The sequence below is a fragment of the Nomascus leucogenys genome, chromosome 3 (genome assembly GCF_006542625.1).
Source record: "Nomascus leucogenys isolate Asia chromosome 3, Asia_NLE_v1, whole genome shotgun sequence".
NCBI lineage: Eukaryota > Metazoa > Chordata > Mammalia > Primates > Hylobatidae > Nomascus > Nomascus leucogenys.
In genome coordinates, this window is record NC_044383.1 from 95764611 (window position 1) to 95782736 (window position 18126).

An 18126-nucleotide genomic window follows, 5' to 3' on the forward strand; every position below is an offset into this window, starting at 1 on the left:
TACATTATTTTCCAAAGGTACATACAATTATGTGATTATAAATCCATTAATTGTAAACCAGTTAGTGATTACCTCTGTATCACCACTGAAGGCAAGAGGAGAAAAGGGCTGGGGATGGTCAAAGCAGACTGACACCATATCTGTAATATTTAAATGCAATTTGTTTTCTAAGAAGTATATTTAAGAAAATCTATGTATTAATTGAAAATTTTAAAAATAATACATTATAAACCCTATGTTGAACTTTTTCTTCCAGCTGGGATGAAATGAGGCTGGATTCTTGAATGACTAAGAAACACTGGACAAGGCCAGGCACAGTGGCTCACGCCTGTAATCCCAGCACTTTGGGGGGCCAAGACATGTGGATCACCTGAGGCCAGGAGTTCGAGACCAGCCTGGCCAACATGGCAAAACCCTATCTCTATTAAAAATTACAAAAATTAGCTGGCCATGGTGGCGGGTGCCTGTAATCCCAGCCACTCAGGAGGCTGAAGCAAGAGAATCGCTTGAACCTGGGCAGTGGAGGCCGCAGTGAGCTGAGATCGTGCCACTGCACTCCAGCCTCGGCGACAGAATGAGACTCCATCTCAAAAAAAAAAAAAAAAAAAAAAATTTGTTTCTAATGTTTACCAGAGTCATTAAGCTTAGCATCAAGTTTTGTATTACTTAAACCAAATGTGACTGTATGTAAGGCTAATACAAAACCCAAAATTCATGATTTCTGAAGGGAATTATTCAGTCCACCCTTAGAGGTTTTAAGGCTTACAGAGGAGTAAATTCTTAGTTCAAGTCCAGTGATTTAAAATAGAACGTAATTTTGCCCACAAAATAACAAGAACCACACTCTAAAGTCACAGCATGTGGCTTGATAGTAATTTATACCAAATAGTTCTTGGTTTTTTACTGTATATGCAATATGAACTAGAAAGGCAGAAAGTCACAAACTAGCTTTCAGATATATAAAAACAAGATAGTATTCCTCTCAAAAATTATTGGAAAACTACAGCATAATTTCTATTGATTTGTGGAAGATCAACTTGCAAATCACTCCCACAAGTATACCAAGTCCTCCCTCCACCTATTACTTCCAAGGCTCTGTTTTCTATTGATATCAACACGTGCCTTAGTTACTATCGGCTGGTCTAGAGGAGCAATAAAAATTGAGTAGAAAGCCCACCCCAAGCCGACTAAGATAAATCCACTAAGCATTAAATTTTATAAGCAAAACGCAGTTTAACACACTATTAATTCAATAAACATGTAGATTTATTTTAAGTCAGTTTGGTACATGATACAGATTGGTTTTGAAGTTTTTAATGAACTGAAATAGAAATGTCTAAATACAGCAGTATCTGCCTGTACAACAAGTATCTGTAAGGTAAAATAAGGTATCTGATAAAAGGACATCTGCAAGAACAAATCAGATGAAAAATCTGAAAAGGTTTCTATATACCTTCTGGATTTTTAAAAAAATCCAAAAATTAATGGCTCAAGATACTACATTGCTAAAGTTAGGGGAAAAAGTAAAAAGGCTGTGAGTTCTGTTGCAAGAGCTCATTTGTAGACTTGCAAAATCTAACTAATTTTATATTACGCTTGTTGTTGTTAGAGCAGTGCTCAAAATTACAGAAGCTTCAAACTGTTACATTTTCACAAAATTTGCTACATATGTTGACATTAATGGGTGTCAGGGAATTCATATCCAGGTAAATGACAATTACATGAGTGTAGCTAATTTTTGCCACTTTGGGAGGAATGGAATTCTGCCTATTTTTAAATTAATCCTACAGCACTCACTAAAAACTAACAGCCATGGCACCATAATACATTTTGTGAGGTACCTAGAATATTACTAATGGAAACAAAAAATGTGAGGTAAACCGACCTTTCCCCAAGAAACTTTGAAGCCAGAGATTTTAAACAATTAAGGCACTTGAAAACATTAAGTATATGTACAAATGTGCAAGTAAAACAAACAGCTGTACCAACGAGTAACAAGGAAACAGTAAATCTTCATCTTAACAACCTTTAATAGTTATCTAAATGCAGAGTTTCAGTTTATGAAATGAACCAAGCAATTTGTCGTTTCTTACTATAAAATATTGAAAATCAACTGCGAAACTCAGCCACTATTGGCTAAAGAAACTAAATAAAAAACGTTAATGACCTAGAAAACCAAAAGCCCATTTTAAGCTACTTAAAGCCTCTGCACTAGTCCAATGAGTCAAAGGCAAGGGAGAAGTAATCCTCTAAAACTGAAGAAGACCCTCTAAACAAGAAAACTATAGAAGTTAAAGTATGCATGCTTACTATACTATGGGAAACCAAGAAGAAAGGAAGGGAGAGAAAAAGAAAAAGCACAGTCTATTCATCCAGGACAATCAGTAAAAATCTACAGTAACCTGATCAACCAAAAAATCCTTAGGTGTTGTGAAATTACATTGGTCACTTCTGCTGTCTTAAAACTTAAAATGATTGTCTCATTTAAATAAATGATTCTAAAATAATATGATTGTCTCATTTAAATAGTAAATGATTCTAAAATAATGTATTTCCTTCTTGCCTCACCAAAGAAGTCACTAGTCAAGGAAGTCTGGTGGAAATCCTTTTAAGGTACAATAGTGCTAGCATACTTTTTTTTAAAGTACAAAGGAAAGTGTAATTAAATCAATTTAGCTCTATACTTTTCAACAGCCATAAGAAAAATGTTGGGAGACTCAAGATACTTAGGCTTTCAATTTTGTATAACAGCCTTTAGCTTAAGTTTCTCCGCTCTGAAATAAATTTTCAATAAAATATTAACAGTATGATATCTAAAACAGGTTTACTACTGCTCACATCAAGTTACATCCTCTGACCAATCCTTACCTTCCTTAATGTCAAAGAACAAATCATAGACATTAAGCTAGAGCTTACCTTTCACTGTCTTCTAAGGCACTGTTCTTTATTTTCTCAATGACATAAGGTGCTTTACAAGTATGAACAATAACCTGTTTTACACACTAATGGTATCCTTTCATTTCTTTAAATCTGGAATGCAATTCCTTCTGTGGCATCTTGTTTCTAATGTAGAAAAAATAGCTGTTATCAAGCACAAAATTTCAATCTAAGGATACCATTTAGTACTACTAAATTAATAAATTTATTCCACTTTTGAAATGACAGCCAAAAATCCATTCTCATTTGGCACATTCTTCTCAATTCTGTTCACTAAAATTACTAAATTTAAACTGCCAAGAGTCATGATGTTGTCTGCACAAGACATTTTCCATCACTTACAGAAAGTTATATTTGGCATGTTAAGGAAAAAAAATATAATCCCACAGCAGCAGCTATTTAAAATAAAGAAGACAGCCACAGGATTCATGCAGAATATTTTAAATATTCCTGTTGAACACAATGATTTAATTGATTTTTTTCTTCATGGATGATGCTCCCAAACATCCTATATGCATCCATGGAAATTTAAAGATCCTGGAATAGCGTCTTCCATGTGGGACATCTTGAAAGATAGTATTTTGGTTTCAGTGAGTTACACAAATGAATCACCAGTCCTTATTAATTCAACGGGTCTGTTTACAGAGTGTGGTAATTTCGTTCTTTAGATTTGCAGAATTTATAAAGAAAGAAAATTACAGCCTGCACACCCAAGACCAGGACAATTCCTCCAATGAAACTGGCTGCATCAAAGGTAGACTTTCGCACAGGTTGTGAGGTTGGAGTCACAGTGGTATTTGTTGTACCTGTTAGGTGAGACAAAAGAAACAACAATCCTAAGTTTCATGGTCCTCTATTGTAATTTAAAGACTCACCTGAGCCTCTATTTTGCCATGTGTTAAATTCTATAAAGTATTTCCTCAAGTCTTTACAGCTAGAATTTATCCCTAATTGAGGAAGACAACCATATCCCATTTTTCATTCCACCCAAGGATCCAAAGTGGTCAATGCTGCTGTACTACTACAAATATAAAAACAATGGGAAAAATTATCCTAGTATATAAATTGTGCCCTGGGAATATATCAAACACTTCTAAAATATGCAACAATTTCTTCAGACTATGTACTTTTAGTTCATTGTGAGTGTAAACATCAATAGTGCTGAAAATTCACATGACTTTTGAATTTACTAGTATAAGGTAAAAAATTTGGTTGCAATTTTTCATGTTACAAAAATAATCTAATATGCAATTTATAATTTCAACAAGTAAAATAACTGTTTTTAAAGGCATATCCTGCCAACAAATTTCACATGAGAAAGTATTATCAAGTAATAAGGAAAAAACAAATATCTGAATTTCTTTTCAGGCAGTAAAAATGTTTCAAGAGGAAACAGAAAAAGCGATTTCCCATTTAAAATAATCTATTTAAGAAAAAAGTAACAGTTATCAAAGAACACTGGTTCTGGTGGCTGTACCAGTTGGTTACTTTAATCACAACTGTTTTGTATTCCTTCTTGTGAAGACAGAATGGCTTCACTGAAACTGAGAAAAAGGTGGCATAAGCATGAAGAAAAAGAAATCACAAAAAGGAGGTAGAAGATTAGCATCAGTTTTTTTAAAATATGGAGAGAGGAAAGGATTCTTAACCTTTGTACCTACAGTATCCTGTGGCGTAACCTAAATATGATTTAAATTAGATTATGTCAAATCATCATTTAATAACAAGCTAATTTTCACGTTACTGAGCAATGTTAAGAAACGGTTAAGAAAGTGAGGTGCACATCTGGTAGTGATTCTGCCTTTTTAGACCTTTCTCAGTGAAAAGGACGGATATATTATCTTCCCTCAAATCGCCACGCTCTCTCATACAGCACACAACCAATCCCTAACAGTAATCAGAAGTTACAAATTAGATTTTACATACAAGTTGTACTGAAATGTTTGGAAAAACATTATTACTTAATTCTAAAGTGTCACGTCAAATGTAATTACACATTTATAAATGGGAAGGGGAATCTCAGCAAAGCTATCATTATTGTGTTAACAAAGAACTACCTTGATCCCCCCTAAATGTAAGAGAAGAACTTCAGTTCCATAACCATTAATCAAGAAAGCTGGAAAATGATGGTAGAAATTGTAAAGGGCAACATCATACACACATCCTACATCATTGTTAATCTAAAAAGCCTCAATTACCTGATGTAGTAACTGTCTTGGAAGTTGTAGAAGGGGAGGGCTGAACTGTGGGTTTAGCTGGAATGAAAACAAAATGTCTTTTTAAAAAACCTTAAATTTCTAGCTTCCCAGTTATCTAACAGCTTTAAAAAAAAATCCTGCCAACTTCAACATGCTTTCAATTTTTTAGAGACCAAAAGCCAAATTTCCGTTAATGGTTCACTAACATAGCTATGCACCCAAGAATACTAGGATTTAAGTGTATTTTAAAACATTAAGCAATCATAAAATTGTTCATGTCTATGTATCTATCTTGTATAAAATCTATGTATACATCTGGATAAAATTTGCAAAAACTTTTATCTTGCTCACTGCCAAGGGCAAGACCATTTAGGTGAGGAAACTATAGGTTCTTCATAATCTTTCTCCTAAGACAAAAACTACTAAAGTCGTAAGTTCTCTCTTACGAGGGTATTGAGATTTGCCTATCTTCTTCATTTCAGGAGTTGGCAAACTTTTCTTAAATGGGTTGAAAGCAAATATTTTACTCTTTGGGCACTGTGTAATGCAAAAGCAGCCAAAGTCAACATGCAGATGAATGGGCATGGTATATTCCAATAAAGCTTTATAAGAACAGGGGCCCTGGGCCCACAGTTCCCCAACGTAAGAGTCTAAGAGCCCAAGGGTAAGTAAGCTCTAGTCCACCACACTGCATGAGGCCAAAATACTATTTGAGTTGCCATTACTTTTAATGGCAAGAACTGCAATTACTTTGCACCAACCTAATAGTTGATGATACCGCTAAAGAAATGTACACTCTGAGAAGGATTAGTTTGAATGTAAAATCATTTTAGGGACTAAAGCACTCTTGTTTTGTTTTTTTTTTGAGATGGAGTCTCACTCTGTCACCCAGACTGGAGTGCAATGGCACATTCTCAGCTCACTGCAACCTCCATCTCCCAGGTTCAAACGATTCTCCTCCCTCAGCCTCCTGTGTAGCTGGGATTACAGGCATGTGCCACCACACCCAGCTAATTTTTTATTTTTAGGAGACACGGGGTTTCACCATGTTGACCAGGCTGGTCTTGAACTCCTGACCTCAGGTGATCCGCCAGCCTCAGCCTCCCAAAGTGCTGGGATTACAGGCATGAGCCACAGCACCCAACCTAAAGCACTCTTAAGAAAGGAACATTGAACAATGTGTATTACAAGTTGTTATCTGTAAGAGTTCTCATAGATGTGGATATAGTTTATACAAATTAACATTTTTCCTAGCATCCAAAGAGCTACTAAATAATTAGTATATCACCTATTTTTTTTTTTTCCCCGAGACAGTCTCTCACTCTGTTGCCCAGGCTGGAGCGCAATGGTGCAATCTCAGCTCACTGCAACCTCTGCCTCCTGGGTTCAAGTTATTCTCCTGCCTCAGTCTCCCAAGTAGCTGGGATTACAGACGTCTGCCACCGCGCCCAACTAACTTTTGTAGACAGGGTTTCACCATGTTGCCCAGGCTGGTCTAGAACTACTGATCTCAAGTGATCTGCCTGCCTTGGCCTCCCAAAGTGCTGGGATTACAGGCGTGACTCATCGCGCCCAGCCAGTGTATCACCTATTAAGTTTCTATTAGTAGTATGAATACTAATAGAAGTCTGACCAAGGCCTTCAGAAAGGAAGGATGTGAATACAGTTTCTACAAATTAACATTTTTTCTAACATCCAAATGGCTACCAAATAAATTCAAAGTTTGCTGGAGCATTTGAGAAAGGTTTCATTAAGAGGTTGTCCTAAGGGTAGGGTTCAAATTTTTGGAAAGTGCACTATAGGAGTCACTAGCTAAGAGAGCTTATTTTGTCTCAGGAAATCATTAGGTAAGTCAGGCTTCAGAGTGCAAGGGCTTCAATATGAGGATTTGCTTATGCTGGTGGGCAGCTAGGGATGATTTGGGGAAAGATGAGGAAGATTAATCATATGAGATTTATATTTTTATAAAAATGTAAGGTGCTATGCAAACATTCATTTCTGTATTATTTCAGAAAAAAGGATTTGAGGGCTAAAGAGAATTTGGAAAACAAATGTTACTTCTGTTTAAAATACATAACTGAATAGACTTCAAAGTGATATGCTTAACCCACAAAAGACAGGGAAAGGGTGCCAAATAACTGTTGATGAAGCACAGAAATGAGCAATCTTTTCACTACATTAGACTTTCAAACAATCAAACAAAAACCTCAATAGGAATCAGCATTCTCCCAAATTCTACTAATATAAAAAAGGAAGTTCTGTGCTTTAACAGTAAATATACACTAAAAGGGCAGGGCTTGACAGTTTTCAGACATTGCTAAATATCTGAATTGTTGCTAAAAGTAGATCTTTTTAAGACCAGGACTCTCGTAACAGGCTGACTACCCATAATCCCAAGGTTGACTGAATCCTAGGAAACTAAGGTATTCTAATTTTCACATGACCATGAGTAAACAGAGAGCTTACTGTTTATAATAATAAAAAACTTTTATTAATAAAGACTTATTAATATTGATACTACTTAGAAGCTAATAGGTGATATACAAATAATACTGATGGATATGTTCAGACCCATTTGCTTTCTTTTCCCTCTTACTTCAGGCATTGTTGTACATACTTCCAACCATCCTGCTCTTGATTAAACAGTTCTCTCATCTCTCCATGCTGAGAAAATCTTACAGGAAAATAACAGAGACCTTATCTCTGTTAAGACTGGTCCTTACACAGAATTCTTAGATTAGAGGCTGTGATTATGTTAAAGCTCATTATTTCTGTCAAGGTTTTTACTGCTTCTGTGTAACCACAAAAAATACACTTTACAAATTAAACACATCAAATTCTGTTCAATCTCAAAACACTATTACCAATTGTTTGACAATGTTAGGAAAAAAAATTCTGCAAATTTGCAATTTGGTTCTCATTACCCAGCCTCAGAACAAGGTAAAAACTATTTCTTTTTAATAAGTAGGCAAAATATTTTATTTTCAATTTTGAAAAAATATTACATTGACAGTATTTTCAAAATAAAAGCGCCACTTAGGGAATATACCTCTGTTGACCTACTGTTTCTTTTACTGAAAAAAAATAAAAATAAAAAAATAAAAAAAAAATTTCATTAGGAAATGTTAAAAAAAAAATCGTAAGTTATGAAAGTTGCTATTAGTGGTAAGAAAATCTAGAAAATGCCATAAAAATACTGAATTAGTCCCATCAGAGTAACAGGTTACTTCCTGCCATTTTTCTAGGCATGTATATAACAAAAGCTAAAATTTTATTACAATTGCTTAATACAGTTCATCTTCCACTTCATACGAGCATTTCCCACTATATCTGACGTATTTTGGCTATTCTATTATTTGCACTGAAGGAGGGCCATTCTAATTAACCTCATTATACACCCTTCTATATAAATTAGATTCTCCTTGCATTGTTTACCTGCTCCTTCACTTCTCACTTGCTCTCTTCGGCAGACAGTACACATGCCAGGAAAAGAAACCGCCTAAAAGTTTGTTCTTCAACTAGTGTCGGTCAACTGATGCATTTTCTGCAGATAAGCCCTTGCTGCTTTCCACCTTTACAGCACCAAAGAGAGCTATAGCACAAAAGACTCATGACAATTCACAGGAGGACCCAGGGTGGAGAAAGCTGCAGAGAACTACATCAAGAGTGAACCCAGTTCTGAAGAAATGAACAACAGTTCTGAAGAAATTGTTCCCCCACTCCCTGCACCCCATTTTCTTTTCATAACCAACCTTCTGAAAATTACTTTTCTCCGAACACCTCTGGTTTCAGCAACCTTCAACATCCTACTTAGTCAATGTCTTCTAATGAGTGTTAAACATTTACGACATCACCATATAATCATCAGCTCAAAATAAGTTTTGTATCATTTGCAGACTTCCATGGCATGACTATTTCCATGGTAACCAGTTTCAAGTTACCAACATGGTATCACTGAACACGGGCTGGGAAGAGCTACTACGCATAACTGGCTAGCAAAAGCTGGTCCAAGCCAGCTCCACACACCACTGCATAAGTGTTTCAAGATGAGTTCTTGTCCTTGTTATAGCACTTGACTACTTCTCCCTTTGAAAAACTATGCCCACAACCACATACTGTTAGTTTCTTGCACATACTTCTCTGGGCTTTTTTACTACCCTACCCCCATCCCTATTTCCTCCCCTGTCCTCTTCCTAGCCCTTAGACATTACTGTTTCCTAGAGTCTGGTCTTCAAGCCCCATCCCTTCTTTCTATATGCTCCTCCAGTGCCTCTACTACTGCCTATGCCAATTTATATTTCTAGCCAAGAGCTCTTGCCTGACTTGCAGTTTCCTGAATACTGAACAGATCCCACTTAAATGGATTCTAGGCATCTTAAACTAAAATCCCAAATGACAGGCCCAACCATCAATAGACTGCTCTTCCTCTTTCTTGCTTACTTTGGTGAAAATTCCTCCCCTTCTCCTTATCACTCTACCTCTCCTCCTCTCAGTCATGAAGTCCTACCCCTTCTACTTCCCAAACCTATTTGCAAACATCTGCAGCCCACCTCTATCTGTTCTCTAGAATTATTGTAACAGGCTATCTAATCTCCTGAGTTCCTTCTGGCATCGTTCCAATCTACTCTCCCCAATGCCAGAATAAGTTGTTTTATTAAAATGTAAGTCTGATCATATGACCTACAAACTTTAAAATCTTTCAGGATAACATTCAAGTCTACCAGCAAGGCATACAAAGGTGTTTCCCAATTCTGCTCTTGCCCTGGTGATGGACCAGCTTAACTCCTTCTCACCTTGTACAGGATGGGACACTCTTCGACCTCACTGTACTACTTCATATCTCCTCCACATGTGCTGACCCACTGCTCCACCTTGGAGGCTCTCTCCAAGTTTTCCAGTGCAGTTTCACTACCAAGCTATCACCACATCTGCACCCCACCCAATACACATACCTTCTTACAAATTTCCCAACACGCTGTGCTCACTAAGATCTTTCATTGTTCCTACAGTAGAAAAAATGCTGGCTTATCCCTAGCATTTACCCTAGTACTTGTCTTGGAATAGTTCCATTTAATATTGGTAAAATATTAAGTATTTAATATTTACTCTTCCTATCAAGTTAGTAAATTTTAAGGAGTTCTTATCCATGCTGTTGAGGGCATGGTAAAAACTTTCCCGGTTGATGGGAATGAAAATAATAAATCTTTCTGGAGAGCCTTAAAATAATCATACCCTCTGACCTAGAAATTGTTTGACTCAAACCTATCAGAGATAAATACAAATGCAATTCCACATAAGATGTTCACTGCATGGAGAATGAGAGATGGCCTAACTCTCCAATTAAGAGCAGGATGGGTAAAGTGTATACCATAATGCTTACATTAAGAGAGAAAATACAGGCTGGGCTCGGTGGCTCACACCTGTAATCCCGGCTCTTTGGGAGTCTGAGGTGGGCGGATCACTTTAAGTCAGGATTTCAAGACCAGCCTGGCCAATGTGGTGAAACCGTGACTCTACTAAAAAAAATTAGTTGGGCATTATGGCAGGTGCCTGTAATTCCAGCGACTCAGGAGGCTGAGGCAGGAAAATCGCTTGAACTTGGGAGGTGAAGGTTGCAGTGAACCGAGATTGTATCACTGCACTCCAGCCTGGGCGACAGAACAAGACTTCGCCTTCAAAAAAAAAAAGAAAAGAAAAGAAAAAAGAAAAAGAAAAAGAAATACAAAGGTGCATGAGCGTTATCGTACAATTTCATAAAAAGTGTATTTATTTAGATACACATAAAAAAGACCAGAAGAAATTAATCACTGAAAACATTTTGGATGCTTTGGATGATGAGAATTATAATTTGCTTTAGGCTTCTATATTTCCCAAGATTTCCACTAAATCTATAAAAAGTACTTTACAGACTCAATGTACACAGCCTCAGCAAATCTGCTCACATTCACCGACCATAGAACACTGGAGCTATGTGTCACTGTCACAAAAGGTAGAGATTAACGTTAATTGCTGTGGTCCAAGACTTTAAGTTTTTACTCATCTTTAAAATTATACTAACAACTTTTACATAATTATTTAAAATTAATCCATCAAGAAAGCTTAAAAATACTGAAGGAAAAGGAAGAAAACAGTCATCTTGAATTACCTGTAGAATTGGCTGTTGGCACCGGAGTGGCTGTGGAAACTATTAAGAAAAAAGAAAAACCATATACATCAAAGCTATTTAAAATATCACAATCTATAACGCTATTTCCTGACCTGCAATCATTTGAGTACCACTTTTCAGTTTTTACAACACTTAACTACTACCTGTGGAAGAGACTGACAGTTGCCCCCAAATACCAGTCTCTTCTTTAGAAATAGAATCACCAATTTTTATCAACACCTCCCTTCCTCCTGAAAAGACATTTCCTAGTCTCCAGTGCAACCAGGCCATCATGCGTAACCTCTAGGAAGCATCCTTAAAGTAAGATACAAGCCTCTTTCATTCCCTTCTTCATCCTGCTGGCAGGAAAATAATCAATGTGATGGCTGGAACATAAGCACCCACCTTGGAGAGTAGGGTCAAAGCCATTTTTGAGAAGTGAAAGAGTAAAAACCTAAGAAGCCTCAGTCCCTAATGGTTGCAGAGCTGAACTCTAGTCCAGACTTCCTTTACATGAGAGAAAAGTAAATCAGTCCACTGCTTAAGCCATTGTAATTTGGGGGTTTATGTCCTTCATAGCTGAAACTAATTCTAACTGGTGCATCATCAAATAAGCAGTATTACAAATTCAGTTTTCCTTTAAATCAGTTTTCAAAAACGTCCTAATACTAATGAAATCTTCATTAATCTTGTCTCTAAGCAATATTACAAAACAACAGGTCTCAGAGTTATTAGTTTATCTAACACATATTAATTACTTAAAATGTTTAGGCCAGGTCCAGTAGCTCAAGCATGTAATTCCAGCAAGACTGTCTCAAAAAAAGTTGTGCCACCTAACTATATTACGCACCCTGTGTGAAGTAAAACTGATCTAATACTAATGAAATCTTCAGTTACAAAATTCACATTGGGATGGGGCAACCCCTACCAAAATTAAAGAGTCAAAGGTAGTCTTCCAAGGTTAGATACACTCCACAAAAATCTTTCTTCTATTCAATTATTATCTATGCATCAAATTAGGAATGTGTCTTTCCCACTGATTTACAATCTCATTGGAAAAATCAGCAGCTTCAAGTAGAATTTTAACGTTTTGCTGGACGAATAGTAAAGGTTAAAAAGTAATCAAGTTACTCAGATTAAAATACAGAAAATGGATGGGTATAGAAAAGCTCATTTAACCATAGCACCAACTATGCTGCAGACTAAATTTAACAATCAACAATCCCCAGTATCATAACACCAAAAGTGCCAGAATGAGGTTTCCCAGACCTGCAAGATGCAAACATAGCGTCTAAACTTTCTAATTCCTAGAAAAGTTAAAAAAAAAAAAAAAAAAAAAAAAAAAAAAGTGTGGGGGCAGACAATGCAACTACACTTACAGCATCCAAACTATAGCTAAATCACTAAACCAAGCTTCAAGTATCATCCTTTAATCAATCAATATGAATATACTATTCATATTCCAATTCTAACAAGATGAGAATTATGGCAATGCTTCAAACAAAGCACTGAAACAAGGCTTTCTGAGGCAATGATCTTCCTCACCTCTCTGTGGTCAGCTTCCAAGCAGCCAATATGAATACTTACCAGAACAGAAGTCTGTCGTGTTCCCCACTTGACAATCACTAACTGTTGAGTTATGTGAACAATAGCTCTCATCTATTGGGGGGCAGGGGAAAAGAGACAAACAGCATCAACCACCCATTTGTGTTATCTTTGACTTTGCTACTAAGTTCTATGAAATCAAACCCAAACACTTTAGAAGTGGGCGGTGGGAACCACTTTAGAGGTGTTTTGACCTAAAGTTAAACCCACAGACCAAACCCTGTCATTCTCCTTTTCCCGTTGACTTAGAGATTACACAGGATCCCTCTAACTTTTATCCATTAAAAATCCACATTAATATACTGAACAAATAAATCTGCAACACTTAGATCTCAGAATTGTGGAAAGACTACTGTACAATCAAGAAAGGCAGCCATCATCTAAAAAGAGGGCAGGTGGCTCATGCCTATAATCTCAGCGCTTTGGGAGTTGGCGCCAAGGCGGGAGGATCACCTGAGGTCAGGAGTTCGAGACCAGCCTGACCAATATGGTGAGACCCTGCCTCTACCAAAAATACAGAACTCTGTCTCAAAAAAAAAAAAAAAGGCGGGGGGGGCAGAGACAGTAAGTTGAAGTGGTCAGGGTCTTTATTAAGAGGTTAGTAAACAGAAGAGGCACCGTAACACTGTTGAAACTCTATTCCAGATCTCACTGCTTTAGTCTTCTATACTTTCTAAAACAACTTTCCCGGATAGGTAGACTTGGAGCAAGAGTAAGGGGAGAACCTTTCCCAACAAATCTTAAAGTAGAGCATTCCATCTCCAAAATTCACCAACTCTTAAATACTCTCTATATATAAAGGAGAAAGAGTACACCCTTAAATCTCATTTTATGACCTAAAAAAAAGAGACACTTCTATAACAAAAAAGTTAATTTAGCCCAATTTAGTTAATACCTTAAAGAGCTTTTTGAAATTTACGTAGTGATATAATTTCTAGAACTATTAAAAATTTTACCATATTAAAAAACTTATGGTTTGGTTTTTTTACTTTAAAAAAAAAAAAAAAAACCGCCAAAACAACTAGATTGTTTTACTGATAAGAAAGTGCAACCACTTTACATTAAAAAACAGAATTAAAATAATTTATGCAGTAATATCATGGTTCTAATAAGAACATTATTGAACTTCAATGTACGTCCCTCTAGCTCTCTACCTCTTGTATTAACAAAAGTACAGGAAAAGTTAACTCTCCCCCTACCTCATTCTTCTTTACACCTAAGCATCCAACAGTTTCATAAAGTCTCTTTATATTTCACGTTGCAGGACACCTGTGGATCAATGTCTCAAACAGTTTTCAACACAACCTTCACTCACAGCTAATTCCAGTGTATTAAAGTACTCTTAATCCTTAAAACAGGCTTTAAAAAAAGCCAGGTGAGGAAGCACACACCTGTAGTCTTGGCTACTAGGGAGGCCAAGGTAGGAGGATTGCTTGAGCCTAGGATTTCAAGACCAACCTGGGTAACACAGGAGACTCCATCTCATAAAAAACAAACTACTGAGCTTTAATTATCAAGTCTTAAGGAATCTAAAGGGAGGATGGGAGACAAGAAGAAATTTTCAGGGGGAGTGCTAGGCAACTGGCACTTTAAAGGGTATTGGATTTGCAAAATAAATAGTGCAGAATATCCTAAATGTCCTACATAACTTCCAAGTGTTCAACAGTTATTGTGTTTTAAAATGTTATAACAAAACAGTTTTGCATCCCCAAAGTTTCTTACCTTTACATTCTATCCAAAAGCAGGTAGTATTAACAATGCTAACATTAAAACAGGAAACGCAGCTGTTTCGACCTTCACAGGTTTCTGGGGGGTTGGGGGAAGAGATGCATGAAATCAATGATTTTACTGGTATCTTATTTGACTCTGTATTACTTATCTTTTTGAACAATAAGCATTACATACGGCACCAAAATTACTAATTCAGATAAACGATAAAACTTTATACTGGTTTACTAAGAAATTCCAATTATTACAAAGCTGTAAGTAAACGCATTAGAAAAACAAGCTAGTGGTCACTCTCAGTATAGTGCCTGATGGTATCTATCTAACCAATCCTTTTTCACAGGACAACTATTGGAAGACACAGCCATTAAGGATTTAGGCATTTCAAAGCATCCTTAATACATAAAAATATCGAGAAAAAGGCTTTGATATAAGACCAACACTACACATAGGAAAATCACTACCCCCAAACATCAGATAAAACGCTGAGATTTTTAGTAGTAACAGTAGTAGTTTAACAGGTTGAACCCAAGCCCTGATGATGCCCATTCTGCTGCAAAGACAATTTCCCAGGGATTCTCGATTAATAAATGATCCACTCTCGACAGGATCCTCCACAATTGGAGACAACATCTAAAAGGCCATATTCACGTGTATATAATTCAAGTTAACAAGGTATTTGTCAATAGTTCAGCCTAGGCCAAACAATCCAGAAACAAGTACTCATCACCATAATTCAATTTCTGGAGAACGGACTATAAAACTGGGCTTTCTTTTCCAGTGAGAAAAAGCAGCAAAATAAAAGAAAGAAGAATTGGGCTCCATTCATTTTCCTAGAAACCAGATGCCTCCGAACATTCTCATTTGTTTTGCTCCTGCCTAAAAAAACAGTTCTGCAGAGGCACTGCCTTCAATATTTCATCATTAGTACTTATTAAAGACTGGGACATGTACGGTGGGGTGGGGAAGGGTTCATAAAGTAAAAATACATTTTCTTTAGTTTGTATAGGTAAAACATGCTGTTTAAAAACCTTTGTGCTTGATGGGTGTAACAGTGAAATGTCTGAAATGTTCTTTACAATGAACTAAATTTGCTACCTTTCAGACCACACCACATCCACTTATGATTTCCAGAAAATACATACCTCCTTTGCACTTCAATTACACAAAGACAAATTAATTTGATACTTCCAACCTTCTCTTACACACACACTACAATTCTGAAAGGAAACTGCCAAATTAAGACGGAGACGAACATATTCTGCTCTATCATCTTAAAATAGTGCGGTTAGAATTCCCAGTATTATACTGCAATTTACTTCCCTCGTTTTGAAATGTTACCATTACATCTTCCTTAAACTAAAAACAAAACATTAAGTTTACTATACACTCTATTAAACTTTTATCAAATACTAAAACTAGAGGAGAATTTGTAGAATATGAATGCCGTGATAAAAATAATTACACTTCGGCATTCTTCGGTCAAGAAGCCAATGTTAACTACGTAAACATTACTTCTTAACTAATGTTAACTAGAATAACCAATCATACGAGACTGCAGGTTTTAAACCTCTAGTGTTTCTCCTGCTTATTACCTCAAACTTATCTTCCTTCTCTCTTTTGTGTTGTCACGGTATGTGGCAATTTCTGCTTTAAAATGTATGTATGCCTTAACCAGCCCTATTCGACTGCACATAACAAAAGACATGCTCCTGATCGGGTTTCAGAAAACCCACAGACCTGGATACAAACCCCAGTTCCACGACCTACTAAACATACGCTATCTGAGCACAGGACATAGTGAAGAAAATTTTAAATGCAATTTAAAAAAGAATAAACATACAATGTCAGGAGAGTTTACTCATCTCCATCTCTGCATCTGCCTCCTAAGTTTCACTACCTACCTTCTAGTTTAGCCTTAGGATTCGTACGCAAAACACCCGGTACATAGATGGGTACTTTTCTTCCTTTTCGCATACCTTGAAGTGTGAAGTTTTCACTAACTACGTGCTCAAACGTCAGCTACGTTCTATTCCTATCTGCAAAATCAATGTTATTAAATCTCAAGCGACTTTCTAAGACTGAGACACGAATGAGCATTACCGTCTTTAAGTTTCTCTTTCCCGGACTTCCGGAGAAGGCTACCTCCGGAGAGAGGCGCCGGGCGAGTGAACGACCAGCGGCAGGGAGAGGCAGCTCGGCCCCACCGCCAACCTCAGAGGCGCGACGCCCGGCCCCATCCTCAACCCCACCGCTGCCCCCACAGAAGGAAGCCACGTCCCCATTTCCATTTCCTCACCCCCAAGTGAGGCTAGGAATTACGATGCACTTTTAAAAGGCACCTCGACTTGCAACACTTCGAGGTGGGCCCCAACCCCGCAGCCACTGGGAACCGCGTGTCCGCTTCCCCCCAGCGCGCTCCCCACCCGGCCCGGCCGCGAGTGGACTCCAGGCTGGCCGCCATGTTGCCGGAGTCGCCGCCGCACCCCGAGCGCGGCCGGCCCGCCCGACCCTGGCCCGAACCCGGGCCCCGCCCGCACGGCGGGGAGGCAGTGCGGTTCGGCTGGGCAGGGGAGCGCGGGAAGCCCATAGGGCCCGCGCCCACCTGGTGCCGGAGTGGTGACCAGCGGGAGGGACGTCACCGGCGCCGAGGTTATATTGGAGATGGGCGCTGAAGTCGTCACGTTCGGGTGCTGGGTCGTGTTCTTGTCCGCGGACAGCACACAGAGCACGGCCAGGCAGGTGGCGGCCCAAAGCAGTGAACGGGAGAGCCCCGACATCGTCTCCTCAGCGCTGGCGTTCGGGCGAAAGCTGTGGCGCGCAACGCTCAGTCAACCCCTCAATCCCCTGCGGCGCCGCCTCCGAGACTACGCTCCCCCGCGGGAGCGCGCTGGGGTCACGTGAGAGCCCCCTGTTCTCGGCCTGTGGGGGCGAAGAGGAGGGAGGTGGGGCTCGGGCGATACCAACGAGAATCCTAAGGAGGAAGCGGGGGAGTCGGGAGGAAGCCGAAGGAAGCTGGCCCTCAAGGCGACTGTGCCACAGCCAAGAAAACTGGGAGCCTCTGCAAATCGTTCTTCTTGCCCTCAGATTGCCACACACGACGCAGCTGGACTTGTCTCATGCCTGCGATAGGGACGGCCCCCACCCTGACTTGCATGGAACAGCCGACATGACGTGGCTTACGGCTTCCACCTGAGCGCCCCGCCAGGCCGTAATTCCGCAGCCCCACGTGACCTCGGGGGCCGCGCCTTCCGGACGTAACTCTGCTGGGGCGGAAGTTGGTTTTGTGCGGCTCACAAGAACTAAGTTTCTGCTGTGCTGCCGGATTCCCAGAGTGCTTCCTTATATCTTCGGCAGGACCCCTTCCTTTTTTCTTGAAGATTGATTTTGCTAGAAGTTATCCCGTGGTAGGACTCCCTAGGGGAATGGAGGCGCCACGTGGTTAAGGAGTTTGTGCTTTGCCGCCCACATAGTGTGGGCAGCTGAGGCGCCGCCCGAGTCAGAGCCGCAGGGCGT

The 18126-nt window shown here is 38.7% G+C and overlaps 1 protein-coding gene across 2 annotated transcripts; it reads right to left on the reverse strand.

Annotated features, from left to right (window-relative positions):
• Positions 1-1244: 1244 nt before the first annotated feature.
• Positions 1245-17571, reverse strand: CD164 (CD164 molecule). Of its 2 annotated transcripts, none has more exons than XM_012505996.2 (6): positions 17216-17571; positions 14608-14691; positions 12868-12939; positions 11281-11319; positions 5136-5192; positions 1245-3743 (listed from the first exon to the last, which is right to left on the reverse strand). In XM_012505996.2, exons 1-6 carry the CDS (start codon positions 17388-17390, stop codon positions 3577-3579), a joined length of 594 nt encoding a protein of 197 aa, XP_012361450.1. In that variant the 5' UTR covers positions 17391-17571; the 3' UTR covers positions 1245-3576. The 2 variants fall into 2 exon arrangements, with proteins under 2 accessions (XP_012361450.1, XP_012361453.1); XM_012505999.2 differs by lacking the exon at positions 17216-17571 and adding an exon at positions 16515-16670.
• Between the last annotated feature and the right edge of the window lie 555 nt (positions 17572-18126).